The sequence below is a fragment of the Neopelma chrysocephalum genome, unplaced genomic scaffold (genome assembly GCF_003984885.1).
Source record: "Neopelma chrysocephalum unplaced genomic scaffold, ASM398488v2 Primary Assembly neopelma1_84, whole genome shotgun sequence".
Lineage (NCBI taxonomy): Eukaryota > Metazoa > Chordata > Aves > Passeriformes > Pipridae > Neopelma > Neopelma chrysocephalum.
The window spans coordinates 3,736,595-3,751,143 of NW_020897746.1; the positions used below are offsets into that span (position 1 = coordinate 3,736,595).

A 14,549-nucleotide genomic window follows, 5' to 3' on the forward strand; every position below is an offset into this window, starting at 1 on the left:
ATCCTGGGGTTGGCAGGGAGGTTTGCATTGGAATTGTGGGTACACAGGGACTTAGAGTGGACACACTGTCCCCAGTGGCACTGAGGACAGGCCAACAGGCCTTCTAAAGTTACACAGATTTAACTGAGGTCTCAGGTATGGCTTCAAGCAAAAGATTCCCCATCCCTGTGGACCTGAGCTCCTCTCATGCACGTCCAACTGCCCCGTCCCCATGGTTCAGTGGCTTTGGTGCTCATGAATAACAGGTCACCCCAAATGCACTTCATAAAACCCCTTATTTTCTAATTGCAAGCTTGAGAGCCAGGCTGCTGCATCGGAGCAGCCACATGATTTATATGTGCCTACTGATGAAGTCAGGGCTTGGAGGCTCCTTGGATGTGAATTCCACCGAATTATCCTCAAGTGCTGGGAGAAGCAGTTCCAGGTCACTGCCAATCAGTCCTCCAGACCTCTTCATGCTGTTCTGTACAAAGCCTGTACAGTCCAGGAATGCTATAAGGAACTTTGATCATCAAACTGATTTCTATCTCCCTCTCCAAGATCTGGGCAGGTATGTTTTTATAAGGCTCCACTGAGCTCAGAGCTGGCAGACCCAACATTCCTGCAGCTGCAAAGTTAGGCAGTAACAAGTTAGACAGCCCTGAGTCTTAATCCCACTTTGGACAACCCTTTGTCAGAGCTGTTAAAAATGAAAATACGCATTTGCTTTTTTTATAACTGAGGATAATGATGAATATAAGTAACCAGTGCATTGTATGGATTAACTGACTGGCACAAGCAGTGCATTGTGTGAGTGCTCTGTTAAGGCTGCAGGGGAAAGGGAGAGCTATCAGATGTGCTGTAATATTTTAATTTCTTCAAGAAGATGGCAGAAAGAAGTAGATTCTGCCTGCATCCAATGCTGGTTGCTGAGCTTTTGTCCTTCCTCACAAGCATCTCGCTGTCCTGGGCACTGACAATGGGAATTGTGCACTGCAAAGGGCACAGAGCTTGGGCTGAACTCTGCCCTGATGTGTGCCATCAGCAGCCAGCCCACTGGCAGTGGCAGTGAACGGGTCCAGTGGGATGACTGAACCCCTGGCCCTTTCCTGCTGGCTCAGTGTTGCACTCACCACGGTATCCGTGTGAGTCAGGTGCTGTTGCAAACACAGCAGTGCCCAAAGCCCCCCTTGGTGCCTGCCAGGGCAGCTGCAGGCTCTGGACAGGGAGGGCAGCCCTGTCTTGGCCAAAAGCCACAAGGTCTCTTCTGTGTGGTCTCCTCCTGCTTCCTTTTCCTTGAATCCAGGGGCTCTCCATGCTGGGATTTGCAGGGATGCCCATGGCTGGGGTACAGTGTCACCATTTACCTCCTGCTCAGTTTGGCAGCTACCTCCCAGTGCTGGGCCATGAACTGCTGGTGCAAAGCAAGGTGGGAAAACCCTGCATCCTTTCTCCAGCACTGCAGCTACAAAAGAGCAATTGGTCTGGAAATAGGAGCTTAGAGGATCCACAGAGCTGGAGAGGGAGATGGGGGGGATTTATAGCTCTGACACCTGAGTTCCTACCCCTATATCAGCCAGAGATGCTGTTCCCAAGGAGGAGGCTCAGGTCTGCTCTGCTGCATGTGGGCAGGTGTTTGTAGTGTAAATTCCTGCATCCCCTTGTTGCTGGTCACACAGGGAGTCCTGCTCTCTCCCACAACAGCCACTTTTGCCTACCAGGCACTGCCTTGGAGCCCCAGGGCAGCACTGAGCCTCACCACACCTCTCCCTGGGAAAACTCAGTCTTCCTCCCCTTTTGCAAGAGAAGCTTGGTCTGAGAAGTTGAATGAATCAGTCAGAGGTGCAGTGACACAGCTCAGCATTCCCTAATGCCAAGCTTCATGCAAGTCCTTGTGATCAGGTTTTTTTTTTTCCCCAGGGGCTCATCCTTTCCTTATTTCCATACTTTCCTCCTCACTCCAGGGTGCATTACTGGGTGCTGTTGCCTCTACCATCTCTCCCTCCCCTTGACCCTTTCCTGGGCCTCTGGCTCCCTGCCTCAGCCCACGCTATGGAGCTGGTGGTGCTTGTCTCTCACTCCTCCAATCGCTCTATTATGTTTAGTTTGGGAGACTGTGTTTCTCCATGCAGGAACCCCCACGTGCTGGGGAATGTGATTCCCTGGAGGATGCTGCTGGGGAGAGACAGCACAGGCCACTGGCAGCAAATGCTTTTCGTGCCTGCCATGAAACTACAACAACTACAGCACGTGTTGCAAGCTAAGCCAGGGAGAACCAGCTGCTGAGGGCACCACGGCTGGGTCAGGTTCAGCAGCTGCTGCAGGAGGTGCAACATCTGCAGCCTCAGTGGCTGTGGGTGCTGTCGGGCTCATCAGCAGCTGCTCAGTGCTGCTGCCTGCCCGTGCCCATCCCTCAAGAAAGGTCACTACTGTGAGTGTGGAGTTGGGCATCCTGAGGCAGAGAGAAGTGAGGCTGACACAGCCTCTCTGAAAAGTGGGCAGCTCTGTGCCTCTGCCAGCACTGTGCTGGCACCAAGGGATGCCAGGGTGGGACATGTTGGGCAGGGGGGATGTTCAGGGCTGGTCTGTGATGGGTGCCAGGTCATATCCAAGCTATTCTGGCAAGACCTGAGGTTTGCGTGGTGCCTGCCAGTGCTGCAGCCAGGCTGAGCCAGCAGCCCAAATCCCTCACTTTCAGGAACAATAAATTCCCTCACTAACTTACGAAAGAGTGGGGAGGGAAGGGGGTGTGGGAAGCTCTAAATGACTTACCTATTGGGAGCCTGTGGGCTCTGCTTTGTATTAAACATTAACCTGCCCTTCTGAGCCAAACGACTGATTCTCTGGGTAATTCTGAGGCTGGACAGGCAAAGAAAAGGATTCTTTGTCAGAGAGTATTTCAGAAAATACCCCTTCAGCCAGTTTGTCTCATCGTGTTTGTTTGGCCCTGCAGCAGGATGCCTGCTCCACAATTTGCTGTTTGTGTTTGTGCAGTGGAGCTGATCAGATGGCCGTGTCCCAGCCGTGGCTCCAAACACACTGCTCACAACATGCTGCTCACTGGTGGCTCCATGATGATGGCACAGGCACCCTCTGCACATGTAATCACACACAAACACAACCAGACATGGGCATGTGTAACTGCACACTAAAATCAGGCACACGAGCTCATATCTCCATAAGTGACAACAAGGGAAAGGTGCCTTTTGAACTTCTTTAAGGTGTATCCCTGTGATCGCTGAGTATTAAGCAGTCTTGCTCATCAGAGAGGTGCAGGCAGGAGCCAAGCACAGGGATCAGTGACTAGGAGTGGGTTCTGCTCCTGACTTTGCCCTTACTTGGTGTATGAGGTGGGGCAAGTCATTGTGCTATTGTTTCTCCTCCACAAATTGTGACTAATGTGGAAAGAGTAATATATTGTTACTGTGGCCTTAGATGTGTGTTTGATTAAGCAACAAAGCTTTGTTGATTCAAAAGATTTCTTGATGGAAGTTTTCCTAATGACAGAGTTTATGAACATCTCCCCACTGGATAACCCCAGTGCTAAGATGATACAGCACTGTCATGCAGCAGTGGGTAGAGTTGTTGTCGCTACAAATCTGGAAATGTGTGAGTGTTCCTGAGCTGTTCAGTGCAAAGTCTGGCTGCTTAGCACTGAATTCCTCATTGACTTCAGGCAGCTCTACAACTTTTGTACTAAAGCCTGAGACACTCAGACAATCCTTTTTTTCAGATCTGTTACTGAGGGGATAATCTGTGGCTGAGCAATGGCAAGAAGTGCCAATAGCACTGCATCCTCTTAATCCAGCTCATCTAGTGCCTTTCTCAGTTCCCATGCAATGCCAGGGTTAGGGCTGGGGGTGAGAGTGCTTTTTTTTTCCTATTGTGGAATAGTCTAAAACCAAGCAGCCAGCCCTTGCTATGGAAGCCATGCCTTTGAGGTGGTGGAATGTTCTCAGGTGAACAGGACTTGTGCTGCACACCTTTGTGTGTAGGTGACCCACCTGAGGGGTTGTGGAAATCTTTGCAGGGAACAGCCTGGTCCTTCCTGCAGCAGTTCAGGCTCCTGCACCTCTCTGTGCCCTTAGAGCAAATTAAGACTAGCTATGACTTTCTTCCTGTCTGTGTTTGCAGTGCCACCGGCTGATTGCATTTGTGTAATTAATTGCCCAACCTCTGTCTCGCAGGGGGGTGATCAGAACGTGTCTGCCCTCCAGGCACATCAGGAATAGCAAAGTGAAGCCTCCTCTTCCCCACACCTGGGGAGATGCCCGGGGGAGCTGGTTATGGGGTACGTAGCTCTGCATCCCCGCAGCAGTAAGTACTCACACGTAGCTCTCCCCGTGGTGTAAGCCTGCACAGGCGCTTTGCTCGGCTTACAGCCTTAACTGAGTCCTGTTCGTGTGGGTTTGGAGAGGAAAGAGGCGCTTCCACGGGTCAGCAGCGCCCTTTGAACTAGAGAGTGGAGAGCAGCGCTGACCTGAGCCGCTCCGGCAGCCAAGGGCTGAGACAAATCCATGGGGTGCGCCGGGCTGGAGGCGTGAAATTCCACCCCTTCCCTTTGCTGCCCCGGCTAAATACACCGCGATTTCCAGGGCTGGGAGCTGGCAGGGATAAACCCCGGGGATTATTTGTTTTCCGAGGGGGTAAGGTGCAGCCGCTGCGGAGGCTGAGCCCTGCTCTACCCCTGCCCGTGCCAGGAGAGTTGGAACAGCCCACAACCCACTCGGAAAGGTGTGTGCTAATCACTGGGAGCGCTGGGGCTGCCCCCCGACGGGAGCCAGGCGCTCGGATGTGGTGGCGGTGTGCGCGTCCCCTCCCCGTCCCTGCCCACAAAAGGATCGTGGCACCCCAGGGACCGCTCAGCCCCGCCGGCCTCGCTCCTGCTCCCATGTCACAGCTCGGAGCGACGGCATGAAGAAATCCTCGTATTCAGGTGAGCCTCTCTCTCCTCTCACCACCTCTCTCCCTTTGTGTCTGTACTGAGGGGAAAAAAAAAGAAAAAAATTTAAAAACCCCAGAAGTACCACTCGCACAAGCCCTTCTGCCTCTGAGCGCTCTGTGGAGGACGAGCAGCTGTTTCACTGTGTATAAACAGACCCTCTTGGTCAGTGGAAAAGGCTTAAAAAGCACAGCAAATGCAGGGAGGCGGCTTGTTCCAGGCGGAACCCGGCACTGGTGACACGGAGCTCGTTATCAGGAGGCACCCGTGCCAGCACAGGGAGAGATCCAGTGCCCAGTGGAAGTGTGAAATCGGAACAGGGCAGTGGTGGCGCGTGTGACACTGCCTGCACTCAGGGCTGGAGGGGTTTCCAAACGGGATGTAAGAGCTGGGATCCCATAATGGTAGGGGGCTCTCTTCTCCCCATCCTGGTTTTCCCAGTCTTGCCCTGTGGGGCGAGGACATCGTGCCCTCTGCTCGTGTAGGCTCCTTCCTCCCTGGCTAAGAGGAATGAGCAACCATGACTGGGGTCATTCCTCAGAGCACTCTGTGGAATCCTGCTGGTGGCCCCAAGAAGTGGCTGGTGCACAACAGAGTGAACTTGTCTCCTGTTAAAGGTCCCCTGCTCACCCTGTAAAGCTCAGGTGCCTCTGGCAGCTCCTCCAGCTGCAGGACTTTGCTCTCTGTGCTCTCTAAGCCAAGTTCTGCCCTGGCTTTGCCCTGGCCACTGTGGGGATGTGGTGTCAGCATGCCAGCCTCCTCCTAATGCCCTGAGCCACGGGTCTGGCTGCTCTATAGGGGTGCTGGTGGCAGCTGCTGTGCTGCCAGTCACTCGAGCCACATCATGGCCAACAGGACTCTGCCTGAACTCATGAGCCACAGGAGCTGAGGGGTTTGTCTTGACTCAGAAAATTCTCTCTGTGCTGCTGCCGCCTGCTTATTGTTAAAATTAATTTGTAATGTTTCTCTCTTGCACATTTTTTCTTCTCTCATTAGTGTTGCTAAATGGGCTGCCAGGGAGGTTTTATTATGGCTTTTATGCTGGGAACCCAAGAAATCCTGAGCATGATTATTAGCATGTTGTAATGGATTAAACTGGCTATTAATGGTTGTGCATGTGTGTAGGGAAACCTGCTGTTTGTTCTGGCCTCCCGAGGGCACATGGTGGCTGGAGCAGACAGGAGCAGTGCAAGAACAGGTCTGGAGATAACTGGCTGTCCTACGAAAAAGCTGTCAGCACTGTGACCTGATATTGTGACTCCTTGCAGATGAGGCCAAGTGGTCCTTTGTTGCTTTGCTTGCTTTGGATGGGCTGTGCTGGAGTGGAGCTGGGGTGCAGCAAAGCCCCTGACGTGTCTCTGATTGGTGCCCAAATCCTCCTTCACTTGTTACAGCTGAGGCTGGCTGATATCTGGCCAGTACCTTTAAGCCAAAGGGACTGTGGTTGTATTTTGGAAATACTGCTTTGAGATTTCCCTGGGTACAGTGCAGCTTTTTACTTAAGTAAAAAGAACAGAAGAATTACAATGCTCAGAATATGCTACATGGAAGCAACAGAATTAACTGCACTTCTTACAACACCTCACACCTTGCGGAAAACACAGGCAGCTCTGCTTTGCAAAGGCTTCACTTTTGGTGCTGCTCTTCCTGCTGTGCTGTGCTGGGGCTATTCCTGTCACTGATTCACAGAGCAGAAGGTGCTGGATGGAGGCCACCTTGGAGAGCTGCCACCTGTGCGTGGGGTGGAGCCAGCTCTCCTTGGCCCATCTTGCTGGTGGGGTCACAAATCAGGGCACAGCGATGGTCACTCGCTTTAGGGAATTTCACTGGGAATCCCAATTGCTTCTGTAAGACATGAGATGTACAGGGTGCTGCAGGGCCTCTGGGCTTTCTGCTGCCAGAGAAGCCAGTGAGGTGACAAAGTGACTTCTCAGCTACAAAGGCTTGTGCTGACAGCCCCTGACAGGCTGGAAACACAGTGCCTGGCTCAGAAACTCCTTAAAATTATGACAAAAGGAAAAAGGCATCTCATAAACAATTTTTGGGGCTTGGGAGCATTTCTCCCTGGCCTTGTTTGCCCTTATCTGGTACATTCTGGATCTGTTTTGTAGACTGGGCCCTGCTGAACCCAGCTGGAAGGTCTTGCTTGACTTCAAAGGGCTGGAGCTCCAGCTCCATCCTCCTCTGTGAGCACAGCGAGGCTGCTGTAGTGCTCTCCTGTTATCAGGCTGTTCCCCACCCCAGGCAAGATTCACTTTCTCCAAAGTACTTCAGGGGAAATCATTACCCATCTGCTGTGACTTCTGAGTGCAAGCCCTGTAGGTGGGGTTGGGATGAAGGGTTTACCTTCCGATGCTTCACCTCTTACCAGCAGAGAGGCTCAGACCTTTGTGCCGTAGCCGCGGGCACGTGCGGCTCAGCCCGGCAGTGCTTTGTGTTCCTGGAGCTTCTGGCAGCAGCAGGAGGAGGAGGGGAGAGCATGAAACAGGGAATTTTGCACAGCGAGTTAGAAATGAGCAATAACTTCTGTTGAAGCCAGCTCTTACACGTTTGCCTTGGGGATATCTGTTATTTCAGATGCTAAAGGCGAACTTGTCCTGGAATACTATTTTTTTAAGGATTTTTTTTTTTTTTGGTTCTCATTTTCCATTACTCAAGCCCAATTGCATGGCCAAAGAAGCAATAGACAGGATTTGTGATAAATGACAGGATGATTTATAGGTATTTTCAAGGATGGTGCAAATGGTTTTGGCCAAGGACAGTTTCAGGTTTATGTAAGACGTTGGCGTGCATTGAAATAGGGATCACTGGAATTACAGCACCTCCAGAGTTATCCATAGTGGTTACAGATAACTACCTGAACTGCAGACTCCTGATTTATTGCTTAGGTACTTAGGGAGGAATAACTCCACACATATGAGCTAAAGCTATAGGAAAAACTGCAGGAGTAACAGTGAGAACTGTGATTCCATCATTGCAGGAGGATTTGGGAACAATTTTTTTCCGATATCATGACTCATAAAACGATTCCCTGTAAAACATGGGCAATAGAATGTAAGTCAAATTGGAGTTGCTGGTGCTATCTGGAGAATTTGTGTCTGCCTCATCCCTGGAAGTGTTCAAGGCCAGGTTGGATGGGGCTCTGAGTAACCTGGTCTAGTGGAAGGTGTCCCTGTCCTGTCCCTGTCCAACCCCCCTGGCAGGGATTGGAATTAGATGGTCTTTGAGGTCCCTTCCAACCCAAACTATTCTGGGGTTCTGTCTAGGCTGGGAAGCTTTGGGGAAAGAGCCCTGTCCTCTGATGGTTGGTTTGTTGCCTTGGAGCCAACACCACGTGGCTCCTGCAGATGCTGAGTACCTGCATCTCTGGTCCAAGGCAGCAGCAGCTACAGGTGTTGGGAGGCAGGTGCGGTTTGTACCCCACCAAGGGGCTCCTGTTGTGCCCCAGTACATCCAGTGAGTGAAGAAAAGCAAGTGAGCTCTTGCTGGGGGTGAGCAAGGGCTGATGTGCAGCTGTGGCAGCACGGGGGCATGTGCCACAGTGAGTGAGGTTCATCAAAGCTCAGTGAAGCAGCAGTGGATGGACGTGGCCACCCCTAAATAACCCTCAAGGGCTGTGACTGGACCAGTGCTGTCTGTTGGAGGGGCCTCAGTCCATCTCTGGCTGCAGTTGGTCTGAGATGGGCTGGAACAACTGAGACTGGATCTTTTTCAGGCTGATAATGCAAGAGAGGTCCAGTGTGATTCCCTCAACGACTTTTAACCTCTCTGCCATAAAAGCTTCTGGGTGGGGCAGAGATGACCTGGTGTCTGCAGAGCCCATTGTTTGCTCCTGAACCAGACCCCATCTCCTGTCACTGAACTGGCACTGTCTGTGTCTGAGCTGTGGAAAAATGAACAGAGTTGTTCAGGCTGGGGTTTTTTTTTATTATTTTTTTATGTAGTTCACTGGCCAAAGTGCAGTATCAAGGAAAAAATATTGCTTGGATCCAACAAAAACATTCATTTAATTTTAGATTGTCATTTGGAACAGAAATTCGAAATAGCTTGTTTTGAAATATAAAAAAAATAAAAAAGCTATTGTTTTTCAGCTCAAGCTCTCAGCTAGCTCTTACTCCCCAAAACCTGTATTGCTGGGCCAACAAGATATCACACAAGAGAAAAAAATTGTAGAGTGAGGATTTGCAATCAGCCCCAAGAAGCTAAATCCTCAGTCTGCAGCTGTTCAAACCTGTTGCTCAAATCCTGAATTCAGTGCAAGCAACACCTCCACTGGCTCAGGAGAATGACCTGTCCTGTGGCCCCATTTCCACCTGTTATCTCTGTGACACAGCCCTGCCTGTGCCTGATGTGCCAAAGCACATTTGTGATGTCTCTGTTGCAAGTTTTAGTCCCCATGTACTGAGACCAAAGGACTTTGTGCTTTTGCAGCAACAACCTGGTTTATGACGAGTTGCAGCAGCCCCTGTCACAGCTGGGCAGGGCTCCTACAAACAGACAGTGTAGTAAGGAAAGGCATCAGCCTTTGGGAAGGCTTTTGCAGAAGTGTCACTCCTGCAACCTGGAGTGACAGGGTTTCCATTTCATCCTGTGTCTTCACTGCTTGGTAGGAACGAGCTATCACCGGAGTCACAGGTGGAGGAGCAGCCACTGTGCTGGTTACTGAGCTCATGATTGTTTTTATTAGAGGCAAAAGTGTCTGTGCTGGGTGGTTGTTTTGTTTAAAACTGGCTCCTATTCTCACCTTGCTCAGAGGATGCCATTTCAGCTCTTTTGCTGCCATCCATCCCTGGTCCTCCCTCTGCCAGGACTCTGAGCTCGAGCAGGGCAGTGAAGCCTGCCCTATTTTCCTTCCCACTGGTGGCAGAGCTGAGCTGAAGCATCAATAAAACCAGTGTGAGCAAGGGGGGATGTGAAAGGGAAAAAAAGTGAGGAGAGAGTTTTGGAGCCCAGGAGTAGAGGCAAGAGGAGGGATGGTGGTGCTGGCAGTGCCACCCTGGAGTGAGCTGCCCCAGGAGCTCCAGTCCCTTGCCTGAGGCCATGGAAGGCTTTTGTGATATGGGTTTGTGTTGGTGTTGTGTTACCCTGTGTTACTGAAATCACAGGAAGGAAAACAAGGACTATGAAATGAAATTGTTTCTTGATAATCCAAGAGCAGCAGGAGGCTGGTGCACAGACAAAGGGCTTTGCATTATTTTCAGGATGCTGAAAGCTCTGCAGGTCGGCTGGGTCAGCCGCCAGGAATGATCTGCATCATTCACATCCACGTGAAAGCTGGTTGATACCAAATGTCCACGGCCCCTCGTAGAAAAGAACAAATAAAATGCTGTTCCTGCACAGCAAACACTTGCTCACTGTTTGGACAACTGCATCTCCAACTAGCCCATACCTGTCTCTTACGTTTTTAACCAGAGAAGAGCAGCCGTGGTGCCTGCTCACATTCACACACTGTCTGGTGGGTTTTCTTTCCCAACCCCCTTCATTTCTTTATTTTTCTACCACTTACCTATCACACCATGGTATTCCCTGCTCTGTCTCTGCCTGAGTCTCTTCCCCATTGCTGCACACATGGTTGGACAGGGCCTTTGAGCCCCTGGCTGCTGCCCTGGGATTGTTTGAGCTGTAGCAACATTCAGAGATGCCCAAAGAGAGTGGGTACCTTTGTCCAGAGTGCTGTGGGGATGCAGGTAGAAGCAGGCATGTCCTTCCCACCCCACATCTCTGAATTTCTTGATGACTGGTATGTGATGGGGGGCAGAGGCAAAGGCTACGTGAGCAAGGCAGTGTCACAGACTGAGCTCCCAAACCAACACTGTGGCCAAGAGGCAGCATCACCCAGGTCTACACCGTGTGGTTAACACATAAAAACCTTTAACAATTCTTCCGATGACTTTTAAAATGGAAAAAGTTGCATTCTTTAGAAAATTAGATTTCTAATGTGCCTGTTCTCTCTTGTGATAGTAAAGCCTGTAATTTTCTTGAGTGCTGTAAGTTGTTGGAGTCTCTGTTGGATGAAAGCACCTTGATCCTCAGACAGACTGTTCTCCACTGCCTTCGGGGCCTCACAGTCTGTTTCTATGTCATAGCAGATATCAAGAGTTGTTGATGGCTGTTGGCATCAGTCCTGGCAAACTTACCTTAGTGCTTCCTTGCTGCAAAATCTGAGGTGGGACCATGAGAAGTCCAATCAAAAGACACAATTGTTTTATTTTACTCACTTGCTGACAGAATATATTGCTATAAATGTAAATGCAATCTGCCATCACATGTTTCTGATGGCTTGTGATGATTGATGGATCCTTGCTATGAAAAAAAACCTCCTGTAGCAGCGTCATGCTGTGCTGGGGTGGCCGGATCAGCAAGATGAGTTTGGTTGGGTGTTCTGCTATTGCCAGGCTTGGTGGTGTGTGTGGGCAGTGGTAGAGCTTTGTTCCAGGTAGAAAAACATCGCAACATCTGTTAGAAAATAGTTTGGAGAAGCAAGGAAATCCAGCCTTGTGGAGAAAAACAAATAAGAAACCGCAACACGCAGACATATGTGGAACATAACGAAAAGCCCTGTGGGGGTGCAATGGGGTGATGATCTGCTTCCCCAGAACACCCATCATCTTCCCATGCCCACCTGGGCTGAGCAAGGAGAGGTGGTGGCATGTGGAATAGGGAGATGCTGCAGGGAATAACTCCCTGCCCACTGCTGCAGGGGCATCCCTCCCCAGAGCAGCACTGGTGCTGGGGCACTTTGTGCAAGGCCAACCTGTACCTCTTAGACAAGGGGTGTCTTGGGTTTTGCAGCATAAGGTGTGGTCCAAATCCAGGGAAACGTCTGTGGAAGAGGAGAGGGCTTTGTATTGCAGCAATTTGTGAAGATTTAACCTGTCAGGGAGCTTACAAAAGGCAAGCAGAGGTTTCCTGCAGGAGAGGGTAGGACTCGCCTGTCCCTCAGGGTGATGCCAGCTGGCCATGCCAGTGTGCTTAACACCACACCAGGGAGTTCCCCTTCCTGCCTGGTTCTGGTATCCTCAGAAAAAGCAGCTGTGCTTGTGAAGCCCTGACTCCCTGTGGAAATTGCAGTGCTGCAAGCAGTGGTGTGGTGGGAGAGGTGGAACAGTCACTGGTGAGTCAGCCCGTTCCCACAGTGGCCTGCAATGACTTACTGGTGACAAGGACAGCTCAAGGCACCCTTTAAAGGGTTTATGTTTGAGAGGGGGATTCATGGCTGCCTGGGAATCTGCTTCCTGCTGTGTCACTCATCGCTCAGGTGAGCCTCTCACAGGGCTCAGGGGGATTCAGATATCCCTAGAGCAGATGCCAGTATTCATGTGGGATGGCACCAGAGCCTGGAAAAGGAAATTTTTTGTCCATGGCTGTGACATTTGTGAGAACAGCTGACTGTGCTGGGCAGGAAGGGGCTGGTTGGGAAGTTCTTGCCCGAGCTTCACCATTGATCATCACACTGCAACAGTCTGAAGCACATTATAGGTTGTTACTTCCATGACCTGAACTTTTAATTTCAAGTTCAGTTCTGATACCCAGAGCATGTAGCTGTTCCCTCCATTTACCCCAAACACTGTGCTGCCTTTGCTCCCAGGTCAAGCAGATGGAAGTTAAACTGGAGGGGTGACTGCAAGCTGGAACTAGCAGCAAAAGGGTTTCTTTTTTCTTTTTCTTTCCTTTGTCCATGCCAGATGAGTATTATTTACAGGAAACACTTTGTACAGCTTTGAGATTTGTTTAGAGAAGGAGTGTAGGGGAGGAGACAGCTAAAGGCAGAATGGAAATTAAAAAGGTCACGGTAATGCTCAAGAAAATCCATAATTTCCTGGTGTGGGAGTATTGCTATTCTGGGGACTGAGGGAATAATGGAGCTTGGGCTCCAGCTCCCGGGGGAGAGAGTGCTTGCTGAGGGATAGAATGGTCCCCTTTGGGAAGGGAAGAGCTTGGCACTCAGCAGCCCCCCCTGAGGCCTCATGGGGCTGAGCCCAAAGCAGCTGCTGGGGACACAGAGGGTCCCTGACACTCGTTGTTCCCTCGGCTCATCCGGAGTCACGTCCCGTCCTTGCAGGCTGTGCTGGTGATGCCAGGGAATCTCTGAGCACACGTGCCTGGGGAGGGAGCTGGTCCTGATCCCCCCGGGTGCATGTTTGCTTTGTTTTGATGTAATCCAGGGAAATGGGGATTGCCTCTAGCTTTGTATAATGGACAGAACAAACAAAGGAAACAAGGACAAGATGCCCTCAGCCATTGCTGGGAGCTGTGGAATGACTCAGGGGCTGAGCTGTAAGTGCCTGGGCACGTACATGTAAAAGTTGCTGAGAAGAATAACAGATCTTGGAGTGTTACAAGTCAGGACAAGGGACTTGCACATGGGAGGTGGCAGGGGGGTTGTTCCAGTGAGTTAAGCAGGCTGGAGGCTCTGTTTTGCCTGCAGGAAAGGCACCGTTTGGGCAAGTGTCACCCACCACCCCAGTGGGAGCTCCTAGGTCTGGGGGGGGGGTGTCAGAGACCAGCACCCTCCAGATGCTTTGCTCTCCTAATTTTCAATTTCCATCTTCCTTCTGAGATGACTTTCAATTAATTTTTAAACTTAAAAGCAAAATCTAGATAAACTTTAATCAGTAGGAATGAGGAACATAATTCTTTGCCCACATAGAATTTAATTTGAAGCACTGAAAGTCAATGATGTTGCCAGTCCAATCCTGAAATGCTGTAAATCCTTCTCGTCCTTTGCTGTGCTTTAGGGAAGGTTTTCAACCTTTCTGACTTCCTATGATTTTCAGTGTTCTGCTGATAAAAGGAGTCACATGTGCTGCATTGCCCTTATCTAAGGTCAGTTGGTAGAAGCACCGAGGAATCCTTAAATTCAGACCTTCATAATGTGCTCTTGCAGCTCTGTCAAAAAAAACCCCACACCTTTTTTTTTTTCCTTTTTGACATTTTCTCTTCACGTGTTGGAGAGCATGCTTCAATAAATTGGTTATAATATTTAGAAATATGAGTTTGAGTTGTGCCCAAGCTGTACCAACATTACCACACCATGGGTTTTCAAATGCCTCTTTTTTAATACTTTTTTGTAAAGCAGGTAAATTATGACTCTGAGCTGTTGAGTATTTACTGAACAGCTCAGACACAGCCTGAAGGACTGACATTACTGCAGCTAATTGCCCTTTGACGTTAATTGTCATTCAGCTACATCTGCATCTGTAAATGCTTTCCCAAATTGCTGTTCTGACAAGTGAGATGCCTCAGTTGTCAGTCCCACATCTGAGCACTGAAAGGCTGTTGGTGCTGTGGCTTGTTGGGGATGTCATGGCTTGGGTGGTCTCCCCATCCTGCTTGGCAGCTGGAGCAAGAGGCTGTGAGTTATTTCCCAGAGTGGGGTTTTGTCAGATAAACCTCCCAGCAGTGATGTGGAATAGTCTGACAGCTGATTCCTGCAGTTAATGTTGGGAGCAATGAGTTAATCTGGGGAAGGATGAGCTCAGCCCTTGAGAGTTTGATCCATCTGTGGAGGTTTCAGTCCTTCCTTTCTTGCAGAGCTGCTCTGCCCCACATGGTCCTTCATGGACCAGCCACTCTCCAGGAAATCAGCATTATGTGTCAGTGTTTTAAAATGTACTTCAGGCCTTTT

At 50.2% G+C, this 14,549-nt stretch overlaps 1 protein-coding gene across 2 annotated transcripts in view; it reads left to right on the forward strand.

The window, feature by feature from the left end:
• The first annotated feature begins 4,629 nt into the window (after nucleotides 1-4,629).
• Nucleotides 4,630-14,549, forward strand: part of SEPT9 (septin 9) — a 136,579-nt gene continuing 126,659 nt past the window's right edge. The window contains exon 1 of one of the 2 annotated variants that reach the window (XM_027691562.1): nucleotides 4,630-4,915. In XM_027691562.1, coding sequence (XP_027547363.1) covers nucleotides 4,894-4,915 — 22 coding nt within the window. In that variant the 5' untranslated portion in view covers nucleotides 4,630-4,893. The remainder of the gene's footprint in view (nucleotides 4,916-14,549) is intronic. The other variant, XM_027691566.1, reaches the window with a different exon arrangement.